The following is a 17,087-nucleotide window of genomic DNA, read 5'->3' as shown; positions in this document are numbered from 1 at the left end:
GAACACTGCTCAGCCCCAGGAGGAGGTTTCTCTTATTCTGTGCCCTTGCCCTTGTCTGGGACCATTCTCTTTGGACTGCATCAGGGCCACAGTGTGCATGCCCTGGAGGGAAAGGGAGGGCAGGCCAGAAAAGCAGCCCAGGTGTGAGAGAGTGGCAAATGGGTTAAAATCCTAGTGCAGGCTCTCAAAGGCTCAGGATCCTTCATTTCTTTGGGCTCTAGGATTTAATGCTGTCCCTGCCAAGTACCCAGGTTGTGCCAGTAGGGCAGAGAATTGCCGCAGCCACCTCCAACAAAGCATTTTTGGGTTTCCATGCCTGTGGGGCTCCTCTACTTCCAGTGACTATGAGAGCAGATGAGATTTGGGAAAGAAATAGTGCCTTAAACTAAGTCAAACTGCAAATGTGTTCCATTTTAAGGAAATGGGAAGGAAGAAGCAGGGCTGCTGCCAGAGGCCTCTGCACTGGAGCCATGTGAAAGAGCAGGGGCAACATCCATCTGGGTTCACAGGTGCAGGGTGAGAGTCTGCGCAGACACTTTGTGTCCTAGGGGAGGTGGCAGGAGTATCTTCAGGGCAGCTTGGGGTGGCTGGATAAACCGAGATCAGTCTGGGAGGCCAGGAGCCCATCTTCTGGCATCACCCTCCACAGCCTTGTTAGCCAGATATCCTTTTGGAATCCTTGAAGCTGTCTTAGGACAGGACATCTGCTGATGAGGGTTTGTTTGTCCTGATTCTGTGTTGCCCCCTGTGAGTGGCCTCCTGTGCCTGAATGTCAGCTTCCAAACACTTGGGGTCACTGGGCTGTGGGGATTTCCTGGTTGCTGGGCCAGTGACCTGGTTGTAGAGCAGAGGGTATATCACTACCCTGGGATGCTCAGGCCTTCTTTCTGCACATGAAGCCTGGGTTGGACAACCAGGAGGGGATCCTAAAACCACCTCTATCCCCTACCTCCCACAGAGGGAGCTGCCAGGCCTCCCACAGTCTTCCTTGTTGGGATTCAGGAGTGGGCCACCTGTTAAGTTTTGAGGCTGTGGAGGTAGGCAGCAGGTGTCTTCCATAGTTAGGGACTCTGTTCCATGCTTTCCTAAGGAGGGCCTGATTCAGCTGCATGTCCTCTGTGGGTTCCTGGGCCCTCTTTGGGGGTGGATGTTATGCAACAGTTTCCCAAGTGGAGAAGAGCCAAGATGAGGTTTTGCATTTCTGCTAAAGAGGAGAAGCTGATTGCTTCTCCTGGACAGTTGCAGGTGACAGGTCATTGAGTAATATGTATCCCCCTTCATATCTGGGGATAGGCCCTTTGTCCCTAAGGTAATGCTGAGGTGGGTGAAGCTGTTCTAGTGCAGCAGACATGGTCAGGATAATCAGTATATCTTATGTTGGACACTATTGGTTGGAGGAGCCATAATTCCAACCTTGGAATGTTCCTGCTTTGGTTTCTGAAACAGTTGTCAAGGCCACTTGGCACACATTGACTCTTATCCTGGATCCTGCAGAAGTTGCTATGTGTAACATGGAGTCACTTTGAGTAACCCATGGTAGACTGAATCTTGGCTAGTCACCACCTGTGGCAAGTGACAGAACTGCCACCTACATAGAGGATACAAGTCAAGTCTGGTGTTTCTTTGGCCCTGTACCATGTTGATTTCACACTCTGAGCACAGCCAGGCTGATGGTGTCTGAAGAAGACAGCCAATGAAAGATAGAAAACCAACATTGTGTCTGTCTTTGGACACTGTGTCAATGAGACTCTGGCTGTTTGTTTATAATTGATTGATTGATTTCTTTTCTCCTTTCTTTGTGAGACACCTCAGAACTTGGGCAAAACTGCTGGGCCTTATTAGGACCCCAGAAAAATGTTTTGACTGGAAGTCGAGGTTCCCTGATGAGTGATTTCTCTCTCCCATCTCTCTGGGTTGCTGTAGGTCCTTCTCACTCCCCCTACCATGGATATGCATCTCTTTGACCACACAGAGCCAAGAAACTTCTCTGACATTAACTGGCCATGCAACAGCAGCAACTGCATCCTGATTGATACAGTGCACTGCCCAACCATGCCCCACAAAAGCATCCTACTCTACACACTTTTCTTCATTTACATTTTCATCTTCGTGATCGGCATGATTGCCAACTCTGTGGTGGTCTGGGTGAACATCCAGGCCAAGAACACAGGCTATGACACCCACTGCTACATCTTGAAACTTGCCATCATTGACCTGTGGGTGGTCATCACCATCCCCGTCTGGGTGGTCAGCCTGGTGCAGGACAACCAGTGGCAAATGGGTGAGCTAACCTGCAAGGTCACGCACTTCACCTTCTCTGTCAACCTTGTTGGCAGCATCTTCTTCCTCACATGCATGAGCATCGACTGCTACCTCTTCATCATCTACTTCACCAGCACCTCCAGCCGCAGGAAGAAGATGGTGTGCCACATCGTGTGCGTTCTGGTGTGGCTGCTGGCCTTGTGCTTGTCTCTGCCCAACACCTACTACCTGAAGACTGTGGTGTCTGCTTCCAACAACGAGACCTACTGCTGGTCGTTCTACCCTGAGCACAGCATCAAGGAGTGGCTGATCAGCATGGAGCTTGTCTCTGTTGTCTTGGGCTTCATTGTCCCCTTCTCCATCATCACTGTCTTCTACTGCCTACTCTCCAGGGCCATCTCAGCCTCTGGTGATCAGGAGAATCAGAGTATTCGGAAGGTCATCTTTTCCTATGTGGTGGTCTTCCTTGTGTGCTGGCTCCCCTATCATGTGGCAGTGCTGCTGGACATCTTCTCCATCCTGCACAACCTCCCCTTCACCTGCCAGCTGGAGAACACGCTCCTCACAGCACTACATGTCACACAGAGCCTGTCCCTGGTGCACTGCTGCATCAATCCTGTGCTCTACAGCTTCATCAACCACAAGTACAGGTACAAGCTGATGAAGGCCTTCACCTTTCAGTATTCTGCCCAAATAGGCCTCACCCAGCTCACCAACATCTCCAGAGTGTCAGAGACAGAGTACTTGGTGCTGGAGCAAAACTCCAAATGACCTGCTGTGCAGAGGCCACGTCATGGAGCTTGTGAACATGGCTTATGGTCTTCATAAGAGAGCAAGGGAGCTTTGGGTCTTGATGCCCAAGTGACATGAAGAGGAGAAGGCGTCATAGAGTAAGATGTCACATTGTGCATCTTACTCTCTATCCAGTGCTGTCTGTCAAAGTCAGCTTCAGGAAACACTTGACTGGACATCTATACAACAGAACCTTCTGCTCTTCCTGAAATTTTTATATGTTGAATTATATTTAAGTCTTCATTTTCTCACTATTGGCATACTGCATAAAAAGTATTGGAAAGTTAAATGTATTTTAAATATTGCATGGGAGGTATAATCCTACTCAGATTGCTGTAGTTTTAAGATTAGTTTGACTTTAGTTTTACTAAGGGTGTCATTTTTAACTAATTTAAAGTTATGTATTTATATACATGTATATGCATATATATAAAGGTACACCATTCTTCACTGAAATGTGTTCTTTATAAAAGTTTTATATCTCTGTGGTAAGTTGTATTTGCACAGGATATGGAACAAAAATGGCTTCATAATGCTGTTTGGGATGTTAATAGTTTTGCAGAGTTACATTTAAAACAAAAGAAGACTATTACAGGCTACAAACCTATGCATAGAATGAACAGAGTTCTCTTAGTCTGTAAGTTATTTCTTTAATAAAGAACTTTGTTTCCTAAAAGTGCATTCCTGAAAGTGTGAAAGTGTGCCAGCATTGAGGTAGCATTCATGATGTTGCTATGTGGACACACCTGGCACACACAGTCAAGCTGAGCAAGAATAAAGAGAGAACTGCCACAGAGCAAACTGGAGGGTTAGTGTGGGTGAGTGGCATGAAAGGCACAGCATTCAAAGTGCTGAGTGTGTTTTAGAAGCTCTTCAGGTGGTGTTGGGGAGGGAGGTGGTGGGCAGATGTCTGGAGACGGAAATGCAGGAAATGTGAGCCTGGATTGGCCAGGGCTCCTCTGCTCCCAGCACCAGTGTGACATCCCCTCACACAATCCCTGTTGAAGGTTGAAGGCAGCGCTGCTTTTACATTCTTAGCAGACCTAAGAAAAAGCTGCACAGGAAATGCATACTTTCTACTTACCATAGACCAACTAATTACATTTCTCCCCTGTCATCTGCACCAGATATATCCCAAGATCCCCTGAAACCTGGAAAGTACCTGACTCATTATGTATATTTTATGTATTTACTACGCATTCTCCTAGACATACACATTTACCGTACAGTTTAATTTATAAAGTAGACACAGAGATCAACAATTTTGAAAATTAGAATGACTATATAATTTTCTGTAATAAAAGTTATTTAAAACTTAGGAATTATGTATTTCTAGAGTATCCCATTTAGCCTTTTGGGGGGCTGCAAGTAACTGAACTGCAGAAAGTGAGCCTGTAACAAAGGGAAGGCTATTGACTGTGCTTGAGGCAGTAACCAAACTCTGGCTTCTGCATTTCCACATGAACCTTCACTGGGAGGACTCCTTGGAGGAGCACTATCAGAGCCACAGGAGCCACAGCCATCTACAGACCTGGAATTTGGGTAGGAGCTCAGGGAAATGTCCTTCCCATCTTAGCACAGGTGAGGCCATACACAGGTGGGTCTTCTTGAGATCCAGGGGCTACTGCCCTTTTGGAATGTCCCTGAACATATGGGCTCACCAAGACTCACAGCCCAGGGGTCCCTCGGGGTTACAGATAGCACCATTTGCAAAGGCTGCACAATCTGAGTTCTGAGGCCAGGCATTGTGGCATGCTGACTCCAATATGCTTGACACATGTCCACAGGTGCATGCATACTGTCATGAATGCTATAATAATAGCAGATCAATAAGTGAAAATGCAAGAGAAAGGAAAAATAACACAAGAAACACACAAAGTTGGGGAAAATCATAACATGATAAATACTTATTACCATTAAAATGGGGCCATGTTTACCCTGAGGCTTCTAGAGGTCAAGTTCAAACAGGAAACTCCCAACCAATGAATTGAGGAGGAGAATGGAGAACAGAAAAGCTGAACTTACGTTGAGTGTTCAGGCCCCTCCCACTCAGTGTGGACCCCTCCTAGCCCAGGAGTTCAGGCATATAGATGCATAGTGCTGGGTTCAGGTGGGGTTCCTTATCCATTCACAGACGTCTCCTGTGCCTCCCAGCTTTAGTGACTCCTATTGCCCTTGCTTAGTGGGACCATGGACTACTTTCTTACCACTCTGTAGAGCCGGGTGACCACTCGGTAGCTTTCACCCACTCTGAGGTGCAGAGCAGTTAGGAGGTTTGTGGAGAGCAGGCTGTGCTGGCTCCAAGCCATTCCACACTATGCAGAAGAACACTGCCCATACCTGAGCTACCCTGTTTTATAAAGCAGCAGATTTTCCTGGGCTACACCCTTCTGAGTCCAAGTGATGAGGCAGAATGACTCATGCCTTGTCAGACCAAGTGGATAACCACCAGATGCTGGGTATACAAAATTTACTGGAAAGAATTAACCCAACTGGGCACAATGGTGCATGTCTGTAATCCTAGACTCACAGAAAGCTGAGGCAGGAGGATCACTGGTGTCAGGCTAGCCTAGGCAACTTAGTGAGTTCCCATCTCAAAATAAAAAATAAAACTCTGACAGGTAGCTCAGTGGAAACATGCCATGCTATGAGGTTCAATCCCCAGAACAACACACAAAGAAATAAGAAAGAAGGCAATGACCCAGCTGTGCAGCAGCAGCATAAGGCACAAATAGATACATAAGTGAATCAGGTTAGTAAAAAAATTACTCCCTGTGCATTCACTAAATTAAATCAGAGACACATGGACTCCTGGGCACATCAGAACCTCATCCAGAAAACCAGGACCATGAGCTTACCAGACACTGCAGACTCATCACTGGAACACCAGGAGAGGCACGTGGGAGACTCATCACTGGAACACCAGGAGAGGCACGTGGGAGACTCATCACTGGAACACCAGGAGAGGCACGTGGGACTGTGGCAGTGGCATTTCCTTCTTCATCTTGTGTTTTAGTTAGTAATCTGACTTTTTTCTCGTTCTTCCTTCATTAGCATGGACAGAGGTTTATCTATTTTATTTTTCAAAGAACATCTTTTTGTCTTGTCATTTATTTCACTTGTTTCTTTTGATTGAATTTCATTGGTTTCAGCTCTGATTTTTTATTTATTTCCTGTCTTTACTGCTTTGGGTATTGATTTGTTCTTTTTCTGGGGCTTTGAGATGTAGTGTTAGAGAATTTTACATGTTGTATAAGTGTTCCCATTTACCTCTAAGAATTTTTTTGTATTTCACCCTTGATTTCTTCAACTGTCCATTCACCAATCAATAGTGTATTATTTAGTCTCAATTTGTTAGATATTTTACTTTATCATTGATATCTAATTTCATTCCATTGTGATCTGAGAGAATGCAGAGTATTATCTGTTATTTTGTATTTATTAGGACTTCCTTTGTTGTGTAAGATATAGTCTATTTTAGACAATGAGCCTTGCTGTGGAGAAAAAAAGTATATTTGTTCATTGATTGATGAAATATTATCTATATCTATATCTATCTATCATATATATATATACATATATATATATGTAATATCTTTCAATTCTAAATTACTGATTACATTTTTTTGTTCTATGGTATATTTAAATAGATTTTTTGGGAAAAAAGACTCTGCTAAGTGGAAAAAAGATGAGCAACTGAATGGGAAAAATATTTAGAAAGGTCATACCTGACATATAATTTGTATCTGGAATGTATAAATGCATATAGAGATGTATACACAATTAAAATTATTGAGGTGTACATGTGTGTGTGTGTGTGTGTGTGTGTGTGTGTGTGTGAGTTTGTGGATAAAATTTTATTTTCAAAATTAACCTTTAAATTGTGTTTAATTGCAGGTGAATATTTATATTGTTTGAAACTTTTTGATTGTTTTGTTGCCAAGAACACACAGGGACATGTGTGTTCTTGGCAAGAACAACAGCACTTACATCACATCCCAAGCCTTTTCATGTTTGAGACAGGATGTGTATATATTCCCTGGCTACATGGATGACATCAGCCTGCCTCAGCATCCCAAAGATCTGCAAATACAGATGTGGCCCTCTTCAGCCAGGGCATATTGAGTCATTTAGGGAGTAATTGGATGGAACCAATACTTCAGAGACACTAGAAGTTATCATGGACAATGCATATGGAAATCTTTCTGCTGAAGGAAATATTAAAATTACAATGGAAACAAGGAACTTCACACAGTGTACTATGTCATGTTGTAATAGTAATTTTCCAAGGAACACTGCACATCATTTTTTGTGCTAGTTATTATAATGACCAGTAAAAAGCATAAAGCCCCTGCCCCATGAAGCTTATATGCTATGGATCAGGAATTACCTAAAGGCCCTATGGGAAGGGGAACAGAAAGTCCAAGGATGTAAAGATCAGGATATTTCTAGCTGAAGGGGGAAGTAATGGAACACAGAAGAAGCAGGCACAGGATAGATTTGCATGTCTTGTAAGCCAGAAATGTTTAAGCAAGCTTGGTCATCTTTGCCTTGAAAAGATTACTGTGGATCTGGGAATGTATCACATGTTTGGAGAGCAAAGGTGAGTTAAAGATAAAGGTTATTTAGAATTTTTGTAGGCAAAATGGACAGGATTGGTTTATAAGTGAATATAGAGTGGCAGGTAAGAGATGACATGAATCATTTCAAAGCTTCTTGGCATGGACCACTGGAAGGATTGTGGTACCATTCACTGAGGTGGGGACTGTTGGACAAGGACAAGGGGTAAAAGCTAAGATAGGTGCTAAATAGGCAGCTGGATATCTTGACTGATACTTTATAGTATCTGGTGGGGAGATATGATTTTTAAGTTTTATATGATGATGATAACAAGGCTTGGGCGTGATTTCCTAGGAAAAGAGTATATAGTGAAAAGGAGCAAAGTCAAGACAAAAACTCCAGAAACAAAGTCCTAAGTGTTAGAGATTGTGCCAGAAGATATGGCTGAGAAGGAGGGGCCAGAGTAGCAGGAGAAAAAACAGTGGTGGAAGACAATGTTTTCAGAAGGAGGAAATACTCAACATTGTACATGAAGCTCAATGAATTAAGGAAGAATTCCAAAATAGTCAAAGGACCTAGTGGAGTAGAGGCCTTGAGACATTAATACTACAGATGGAATGATGGGTGGAAGCCAGTTCAGAGATACCTGAAAGGGAGGGAGAGATAATAAAAGGAGAGGGCCAGCATATGTAGCTCTGGAAGGAAGATGAGATAGGAAAGATTCGAGGAGGAGACATGGGATCCATGGTGATGTGTCTTAATGGGAGCTTCTGGGACACATTTAAATGTGCATGGGAAAGGTCCAGTTAGGAGAAAAATGGAGATTCATAAGTTTTCTGAGAGGATTTTGCTTCAAATTCCTAACTCTCCACTTTTCCATAGTCCTCTCAGATTACCCCAAATGGAGATTTCTATTCCAGTACAAGTGTGAATAGAGTTGTAATCAATATTTTAATTTAATTCTTTCCGATTTACCCAAATAGAAATTAAAGGTGTTTACTGAGAGTGATAAAAATTCTGTGAGTGTTTATGTGTGAATATGTGCACATTCAGGCGTGTTTGGGAAGGGGTGTTTGTAAAAGTTTCAAGACTCTAGGGAAGTAGTGTAGTCATATGTCACTAATTTGAAGTTTTGAAAACAATTCCAAAATCAGCTTTATCATTCATTTATCTTTCACATAAAAAAGCGCACACTTTGAAAACCTTAAATTGTTATCACAACTTGAAGCAAAACAATTTGCAGGGAAAAAAGGAACTCTTTTCCATTTAAATCACTCTTGTTATTTGCAGGTAAGACGGCAGATGTCATAAAACTCGAATATCTAAACTATTCTTTATCAAATGTAAATACAAATATACTTAAGGAAAGCGGCTTACATCAAAGAAGAGGTCTATAGCATACTGTCACCCATACTTAATAGTCCACATGGGGAACTCCTTCTTAACAGGGACTTGGAAGAAGGTATGTGAAAGAATGCTAAGGAAAGCCATCTACCCTCAGGGGTAGATGGGGTTTAGTCATGGTCCACCATTCTGTCCTGTCACACCGAAGTTTGTTTCCACAATGCTGACAGGTTGCCTCTAGAGCAAGACTGGCACAGAGTCAAACAAAGAATTGCTGAGAATACTGGATCATGAAGAAATTTTACTGTGACCAGAATCTGAAAAATTATATACAGTACCACTGGGAGCCAAAGGATGACCTACATGAGAAATAAAACAACATAAGTTAGACATTCTAGGTTCACAACATCAGAATGAAGTCTACCAAATACAAGCAACAAAGAAAGTAGCCATGGATTATCATCATTGAAGTAGGGTTTCATTAACAAAGTGAATACAACATTAAAGTAAGTGTTTAATCTGATGGAGCTAAATCATGTAATTAAATGTTAAAAAGGGACACATACATCTGTATCTTTTTTTTGTGTGTGTGTGTATGTATTCTGCCCTAAGTGTATTTATATTGTCATAAAGCTATGAAATGATGCAGAAACCACAGCATAACTTGAGTATTTTTAGCTCCCTTGGCTTTGAGTTACACTACTATTATAACCCATAAAGGGACACTGGGTCTGGGGGCAATTACACACACCTGCAATCCCAGCAGCTCTGAAGGCTGAAGCATGAGGATCATGAGTTCAAAGCCAGCCCCAGCAAAAGTGATGTGCTAAACCACTCAGTGAATCTCTAAATAAAATAGCACATTGTACTGTGGATGTGACTCAGTGGTTGAAATCCCCTGAGTTCAATCCACATCACCCTCCCTACCAAAAGTATAAATTGGGCTGGAGACAATTCACAGTAGTGCTTGCCTAGCATATAACCATGGCCTCGGTTTGAATTCCAATATTGGGAAAAAATAAAAACAACTGAGTAGACTTGAAAGTGAGAATTTTGGGGTGGCGGCGGGGGCGCGCCTGTGGGGAGAGGCGGCGGCTTCTGCTGCGGCTGCGAGTGGGGGGTAGGGGGGGAAGAACCGGGGAAGGGGGCAGGGCGAGCGGAGAGCAGTGTTCCTGAGGCGGCAGCAGCGTCTCGGGCGGAGGAGGAGGAGGGCGGGGAAGGAGGATGGAGCAAGCTGGGGGTTGGGGTTGGCGCTAGCCACAGCGGCTGTCCTCATACTGTGGGAGAACGACTGGCTGCTCCTGGAAGTTGTGGTGTCGGGAGCCGGGCAGGTGCCGCCACAGCCGCCGCCTGGGCGGTGGGGAGGAGGAGGGAGCGGCAGGGTTGGCGGGGTCAGGAGGGAGGGACGGGCAGGGGGAGCGAGCTGGGGAAGATGGAGCTGGCTCTGCGGCGGGGGGGGGGGGGGGGGGGGGGGGGGGGGGGGGGGGGGGGGGGGGGCAGCGACCGCAGCCTGGGGGACGCGGGAGGATGGAGCAAGTGGAAATCCTGAGGAAATTCATCCAGAGGGTCCAGGCCATGAAGAGTCCGGACCACAATGGGGAGGACAACTTCGCCTGGGACTTCATGCGATTAAGAAGATTATCTACCAAATATAGAACAGAAAAGATTTATCCCACAGCCACTGGAGAAAAAGAAGAAAATGTTAAAAAGAACAGATATAAGGACATACTGCCATTTGATCACAGCCGAGTTAAGTTGACCTTAAAGACTCCTTCTCAAGATTCAGACTATATCAATGCAAATTTTATTAAGGGTGTCTATGGGCCAAAAGCATATGTGGCGACCCAAGGACCTTTAGCAAATCCAGTAATCGATTTTTGGAGAATGATATGGGAGTACAACGTTGTAATCATTGTAATGGCCTGTCGAGAATTTGAGATGGGAAGGAAAAAATGTGAGCGCTACTGGCCTTTGTGTGGTGAAGACCCTATAACATTTGCAGCATTCAAAATTTCTTGTGAAGATGAACAAGCAAGGACAGACTACTTCATTAGGACACTGTTACTTGAATTTCAAAATGAATCTCGTAGGCTCTATCAGTTTCATTATGTGAACTGGCCAGACCATGATGTTCCTTCATCATTTGATTCTATTCTGGATATGCTAAGCTTAATGAGGAAACACCAAGAACCTGAAGATGTTCCTATATGTATTCATTGCAGTGCAGGCTGTGGAAGAACAGGTGCCATTTGTGCCATAGATTATACGTGGAATTTACTAAAAGCTGGGAAAATACCAGAAGAATTTAATGTATTTAATTTAATACAAGAAATGAGAACTCAAAGGCACTCTGCAGTGCAAACAAAGGAGCAATATGAGCTTGTTCATAGAGCTATCGCCCAACTGTTTGAAAAACAGCTACAGTTGTATGAAATTCATGGAACCCAGAAAATTGCTGATGAAGGGAATGAAATTAGCACTGAAAGTTTGGTCAGCTCCATAGATACAGAAAAACAAGATTCTCCTTCTCCAAAACCACCAAGGACTCGAAGTTGCCTTGTAGAAGGGGATGCTAAGGAAGAAATATTGCAACCACCAGAACCTCATCCAGTGCAGCCCATCTTGACACCTTCTCCCCCTTCAGCTTTTCCAACAGTCACTACTGTGTGGCAGGACAATGACAGATACCACCCAAAGCCAGTATTGCATGTGGTTTCTTCAGAACAGCATTCAACAGACCTCAACAGAAACTATAATAAATCAACAGATCCTCCAGGGAAAAATGAATCAACTATTGAACAAATAGATAAAAAATTGGAGCAAAATTTAATTTTTGAGATTAAGAAAGTCCCTCTCCAAGAGGGACCAAAAAGTTTCGATGGGAATGCACTCTTGAATAGGGGACATGCAATTAAAATTAAATCTACATCATCTTGTATAATTGATAAAATGTCTAAGCCACAGGAAGTAAATTCAGGGGATCTAAAAGTTGATGACATATCACAGAATTCTTGTGTGGACTGTAGCGCAGCACAGTCAAATAAAGCTCCTATTACTGCACCAGAAGAATCACAGAAGAATTCAGACACATCTCCAAGGCCAGATTGCTTGCCTCTTGATAAAAAAGGGCATGTAATGTGGTCATTTCATGGACCTGAAAATGCCACACCTGATTTATCTGAAGGCAAATCCTCAGATATGCACTGTCAAACTATGAAAACTGAGTTTAACACCAATTCCTACAGCACACGTTGAAACCTTTGTGGATCATCAAAATAGTTCACCTCTATTCAGAGCACCCCTTAGCTTTACTAATCCTCTTCACTCTGAGGACTTGGATTCAGATGAAAGGAACTCTGATGGTGCTGTGACCAAGAATAAAACTAATATTTCAACAGCAAGTGCCACGGTTTCTGCTGCCACTAGTACTGAAAGCATTTCTACTAGGAAAGTATCGCCAATGTCCATTGCTAGACATGATATGGCAGAAACAATACTTTTGGGTGCTGAAAAAGATGGTGATGTTAGTGAAGATTCACCACCGCCCCTACCTGAAAGAACTCCTGAATCTTTTGTTTTGGCAAGTGAACATAATATACCTATAAGATCAGAATGGAATGAACTCCAAAGTTAGGAATGGTCTGAACAAATAGAATCTAAAGGCTTGAAAACCTCTGGAAATGGAAAATGTGATCATCCAGCAGGAGATATTCACACAGAGACTTGTACAGAATGTCCATCTACTTCCAGTGAGAAGAAAGATCAAATAGCAGAGAGTCCAACAGAAGCCACAGATATTGGTTTTGGTAATCGCTGTGGAAAACCCAAAGGACCAAGAGATCCACCTTCAGAACGAACATGATTCAGGGAGCTAAAAGACACTTTAAATTTACTGGAAAATCCAAGTGCCACTGAAAGCCAGATTTATAGTATTCCATCTTTAAAATGTGGGACTAATAGCAGTGTAGATTGTTACCATGATATTACTTTGCTGGGACCATCTACCTGCCTTAGGAAAAAGTATTAAATATGGTTTATTTTGTAACTTCAAGTATTATTGAATTAATTTCTCTTAACCCTGTTACATGCTGCTTGTAGACATGTTAATATAGTAATACTTTTATGATAAATTGAGTTTAAGGACTACTCTTTTGCTGTTTTATCATGTATGCATTATTTTGTATATGTACAGGGCAAGTAGGTATATAATTTGATAAAGTTACAGTCATAAAATATTATTAACAGAAGATGTAAGAAATTTCTGCATGGTCTAAATCTTTGTGTACCTTATTTGTAAATTATTTGCCCTGAAGTTTTAGAAAATAGTTTTTGAATTTTAAAAATGCTGGATTCATGCAGCCAGCATTGCAGGTTATCAGAGATGAAAGATTGTAATAATAATACATTTTGTAAATTGTAAGCAAAAAGTTATTTTATATTATATACTGTCTAATCGTCATCCTAATTGTTCTTGTTTTCATCTAGTCATGGAGATTCAGTAAGTGCCTTGGAACAATATTGAATTCTCTTAGCTTGTGTGTGTTACTTTAATATTTGAACTCAACTGGGATTAGAAGACTATCAAAATATGTTATGTTTCAGGATATTTGACCTGCCATTAAAAAACAAAACCAATTTTACAGTGCCAAAAAAAAGAAAGTGAGATTTTTTCCAAATTTCAAAGTCATTAATCTTGTTTTCAATTTTTAGAGTGATAAGTGCAGCAGAGAAAAATTCAACTGAAGATTGTCTTCAAAAAACAATAAGAAATAACACCTGAAGAGTGTCTCTTTGGAATTTTGCTACTCATTTTTCAACATTAAGAATGTATTAGCAGGATGGGGTTGTGGCTCAGTGGTAGAGTGCTCACCTAGCACATGTTAGTCCCTGGGTTTGAGCCTCAGCACAAATAAAAATAAATAAATAAAAGAAATGTATTGTTTCCAATCACAACTAAATAAAGAAATACATAAATAAGTGAAGAATGTGTTAGCTGAATCACATAAAAAGCTAATTGTTTAGGATACAATGTGTACTTTCCCCAAGACCATCATTGTAAAATGCCTCAACACATCTCCATTTCCTGTCCTAAACAGGTCATATAACATTAATGCAGAAGAGCTCTTTGAAAATATAAAACATGCTGATACTCCAGATTTATTTTTTTCATTATATTAATATGAATCTTGATTATCTTTTTGTTGTATTTTTAAAGAGACTACATTTTAGGCAATCAAAATCTTTTCCTTCTATGGATTCATTCTTATATTAAAAATAGTTAATTTTCTTCCACATAATTCTCCAGGTTAACCATATCCTTAAATTTCCTTTGTTCCTAAAATATTTCTGAAAATATCAAGGAAGCGGCTTGTCTTGATAAGTTTAATAGAAAAGAAAAGCAAACCTTCTCAGGATTTACTTTTTTCTTTTCTATAATGTATTAAGGACACCACAGTAGATATATATCCTAAATATATTATTTTATGTATAAATATTTAGAATATATATATGTATTGTAAGGGCTCCTAACCGAAGTATGTTTCCAACTATATAATAGTCAGGTATTTACTCATTTAGAGTTTACACCTGGGTTTAAAGATTTAACATATTCTTATATGAAATATCTTTTATAAACAAAACTACAAATTCTAATAAGAAAGATTTAAATCCCTCCCTGAAATTTTGCTAAAAAAGCCCAAACCCAAACCCAAACCAAAAGCAAAACAAACAAAAAAAAAACAATAAGAAAGAAAACACTGCTTAGAAAAATCATCTCTCAGATGGAGCACCTGACATTGGAGGAATTCTCCCATTTTCTTCATCTATTGAGATGAAGCAAAACTGGGGTGGGAAAGAGAGGAATCATCCCATGGATCAGTGGTGCCTTGGTTTTCTAATTACTGTTTTCACTCTCAAGAGAAATGGAGGTACTGGTTAATACCCAGAGCCAGAACATCTTAGCTGACTTCCACTACCACCTAACAACCAGATGAGAAATGAATTGAGACATATCCACCATTTAACAAGGGCCTAGAACAGACAACCACACAAAATGCACAGATGCCTGAAATGTATACAAAAAGAGCAGTCATTTGTTGAGTGAGTGAAATCTAATAATTGATTAACCTTTTAGATCTTCCTTGAAAGAAAACTAATTCTTAGCTCTTTTACTAATGATTGACACCCACCCTTTTAATTAAAGGGCAGGAGAAGGAAGGAACTTGGAGAGTTATGGGGAAGAGAATTATCATCTATTTTAACATAAGAAAGTATCCATATAAGGAGAATATTTATATTGCCTAAAACACAAGACCCATATTAACACAGTGGAAATATAAATCAGGAACATCAGTATTTTTTTGTTTCCAAAGAGCTTTTTTCTGTATTAATGTTTTTCGATCAAAATTAGTTATAAGGAATTTTCACATAAACAGTATCTTTTATACACAGGGCCAATATAAACCTTAAATTTTAGAATGATTTTATATTTATTAATTCAATTCTATCAAGTATAAGAATAATATTAAAAAGAAATTTAAAAATTCCAAGTTTATTAATGGAGGGCAAAAACTCCATTGAACATCATAAAAGAGATAATTAAAAATTATTATAATATTAAAATTCTATAATACGATACAATATAATAATTCAAGAATTTACTAAAACTGAAAAGTATAAATTTTGATAAAGGAAAAGAACAAGTCATTTTGTTCTACCTTTCCTTGGAGAACTCTGTGGGGAAGTTGGAGGAGGAGACAGCTGAGAAGATGCCTTTGTATTTTATCATCAGCTGGATTCTTGTGACATTCCAAAGTTCCTTCCTCAGTTAGGGAAAGAATTTTCTTTAAAGCTTCTGGAGAGCCAATGCCTATAAAAGAAAAAATAACTTAGGTTATGCATTTTGAAGACAAAAATAAATAGTAATGACTAAATACATTTTTGTGTTAAGATTTACTTTTACAGTCTGATTCATCTTACCTACAATCTAAATGTTCTTTGTGTTACTACTCATGGTACAAACAGATCACCAAAGGCACAAGATACCTGGATTTTTTTCATAAACATGTAGTTTTAGTTGTATGTGTACACAATATCTTTATTTTATTTTCACGTGGTGCTGAGGATTGAACCCATTGCCTCACGCACACCAGGTGAGTGTTCTACCTTTGAACCACAACCCCAGTCCTGAGGTTTTAGTTTTGACTGGTATCTACAAGACTACTACAGATTGTTTTTGATATTTTACTTTGTATTTCAAACCTGAAAGTTGTCACTTTTATTCAACAATGAAGAATAAACATACAATTATAAAACATCTGAATTTAGGATGACAATGTCACAGCCAATTTCAACTCCAGTTGTTTCAGCTTTAGGATGGAAACACATTGTAGTGTGGCTGGAAATGTTAGCTGTGGAGAAGTGGAAATGATGGAGAAAAGCAAAGGGGCAAGGGTTAAGAGGAACTTTCTCAAACAGTGAATGAAAGAGCTGTAGGAATTCTGTGCCCTGATACTTAAACAAGCACATTAAAGAGGAGCAGGAGACACCATGTAAAAACACTGTGTCAGAGAGACAATGACAGAAGACCTCAGCAGAGGGGTGGGCCACTGCAGGATCCAGTAGCATGAGGATTTAAAGTGGCTCAACATTATTTTTTAGAAATAAAGAAGTCAAATTTTACTTTGAAACAAAATTATTTCATTAATTAGAATGGGAAAAATCCCTCTTATTACCTTTAAGTTACTATTTTGTATAACATTGCTTTAAATATATTATACTAAACATAATAAGATGTCAAGTAATATTTCAAGCACATGTAATTTCATAAATCCAAAATGAGCTAAAATATATTGAGTTATTCTGTATAGAAAGTGGGAGAGAGCTTCATATGTAGGCACACATGCATTATATAAAATATGGCTAAAAAGCTGTTTTTAGCTAAAAGGAAGACTGATCATCTTCCAAATAAAAATGTCAGCACAGGAGACAGAAGTCAGTCTGCAGGGAATTTAGGAATACATATCTGTTGAGAGCAACAGCAATCAAGACACCTGTGTTTGATTTTTTCAGATAGGAAGAATGACACAAAATATTTAAAAGAGGACTGATGTCAAGTAAAGGTGTTCTTT

The 17,087-nt window shown here is 40.4% G+C and overlaps 1 protein-coding gene, 1 long non-coding RNA gene and 1 pseudogene across 4 annotated transcripts in view; 2 read left to right on the top strand and 1 right to left on the bottom strand.

The window, feature by feature from the left end:
• The window catches only part of LOC120885318 (uncharacterized), a 72,695-nt gene that overhangs the window by 28,999 nt on the left and 26,609 nt on the right, over window positions 1-17,087 (bottom strand). For 2 of the 3 annotated variants that reach the window (XR_013433160.1, XR_013433162.1), the window contains exons 5-6: window positions 15,675-15,826; window positions 8,929-9,317 (exon numbers count right to left, since the gene is read on the bottom strand). This is a non-coding gene — a long non-coding RNA (uncharacterized LOC120885318). Of the gene's footprint in view, window positions 1-8,928; window positions 9,318-15,674; window positions 15,827-17,087 lie in introns of those variants that run through there. The other variant, XR_013433161.1, reaches the window with a different exon arrangement.
• LOC144373509 (atypical chemokine receptor 3-like) lies at window positions 1,945-3,133 on the top strand. Its single transcript, XM_078036563.1, has one exon. It carries the CDS (start codon window positions 1,945-1,947, stop codon window positions 3,031-3,033), a length of 1,089 nt encoding a protein of 362 aa, XP_077892689.1. The 3' UTR covers window positions 3,034-3,133.
• On the top strand, window positions 10,456-13,545 carry LOC144373533 (tyrosine-protein phosphatase non-receptor type 12 pseudogene; annotated as a pseudogene).

This window comes from Ictidomys tridecemlineatus, unplaced genomic scaffold (genome assembly GCF_052094955.1).
Source record: "Ictidomys tridecemlineatus isolate mIctTri1 unplaced genomic scaffold, mIctTri1.hap1 Scaffold_42, whole genome shotgun sequence".
Lineage (NCBI taxonomy): Eukaryota > Metazoa > Chordata > Mammalia > Rodentia > Sciuridae > Ictidomys > Ictidomys tridecemlineatus.
Note: the sequence above shows the minus strand (reverse complement) of the source record. Positions and strands in the feature narration are given on the sequence as shown.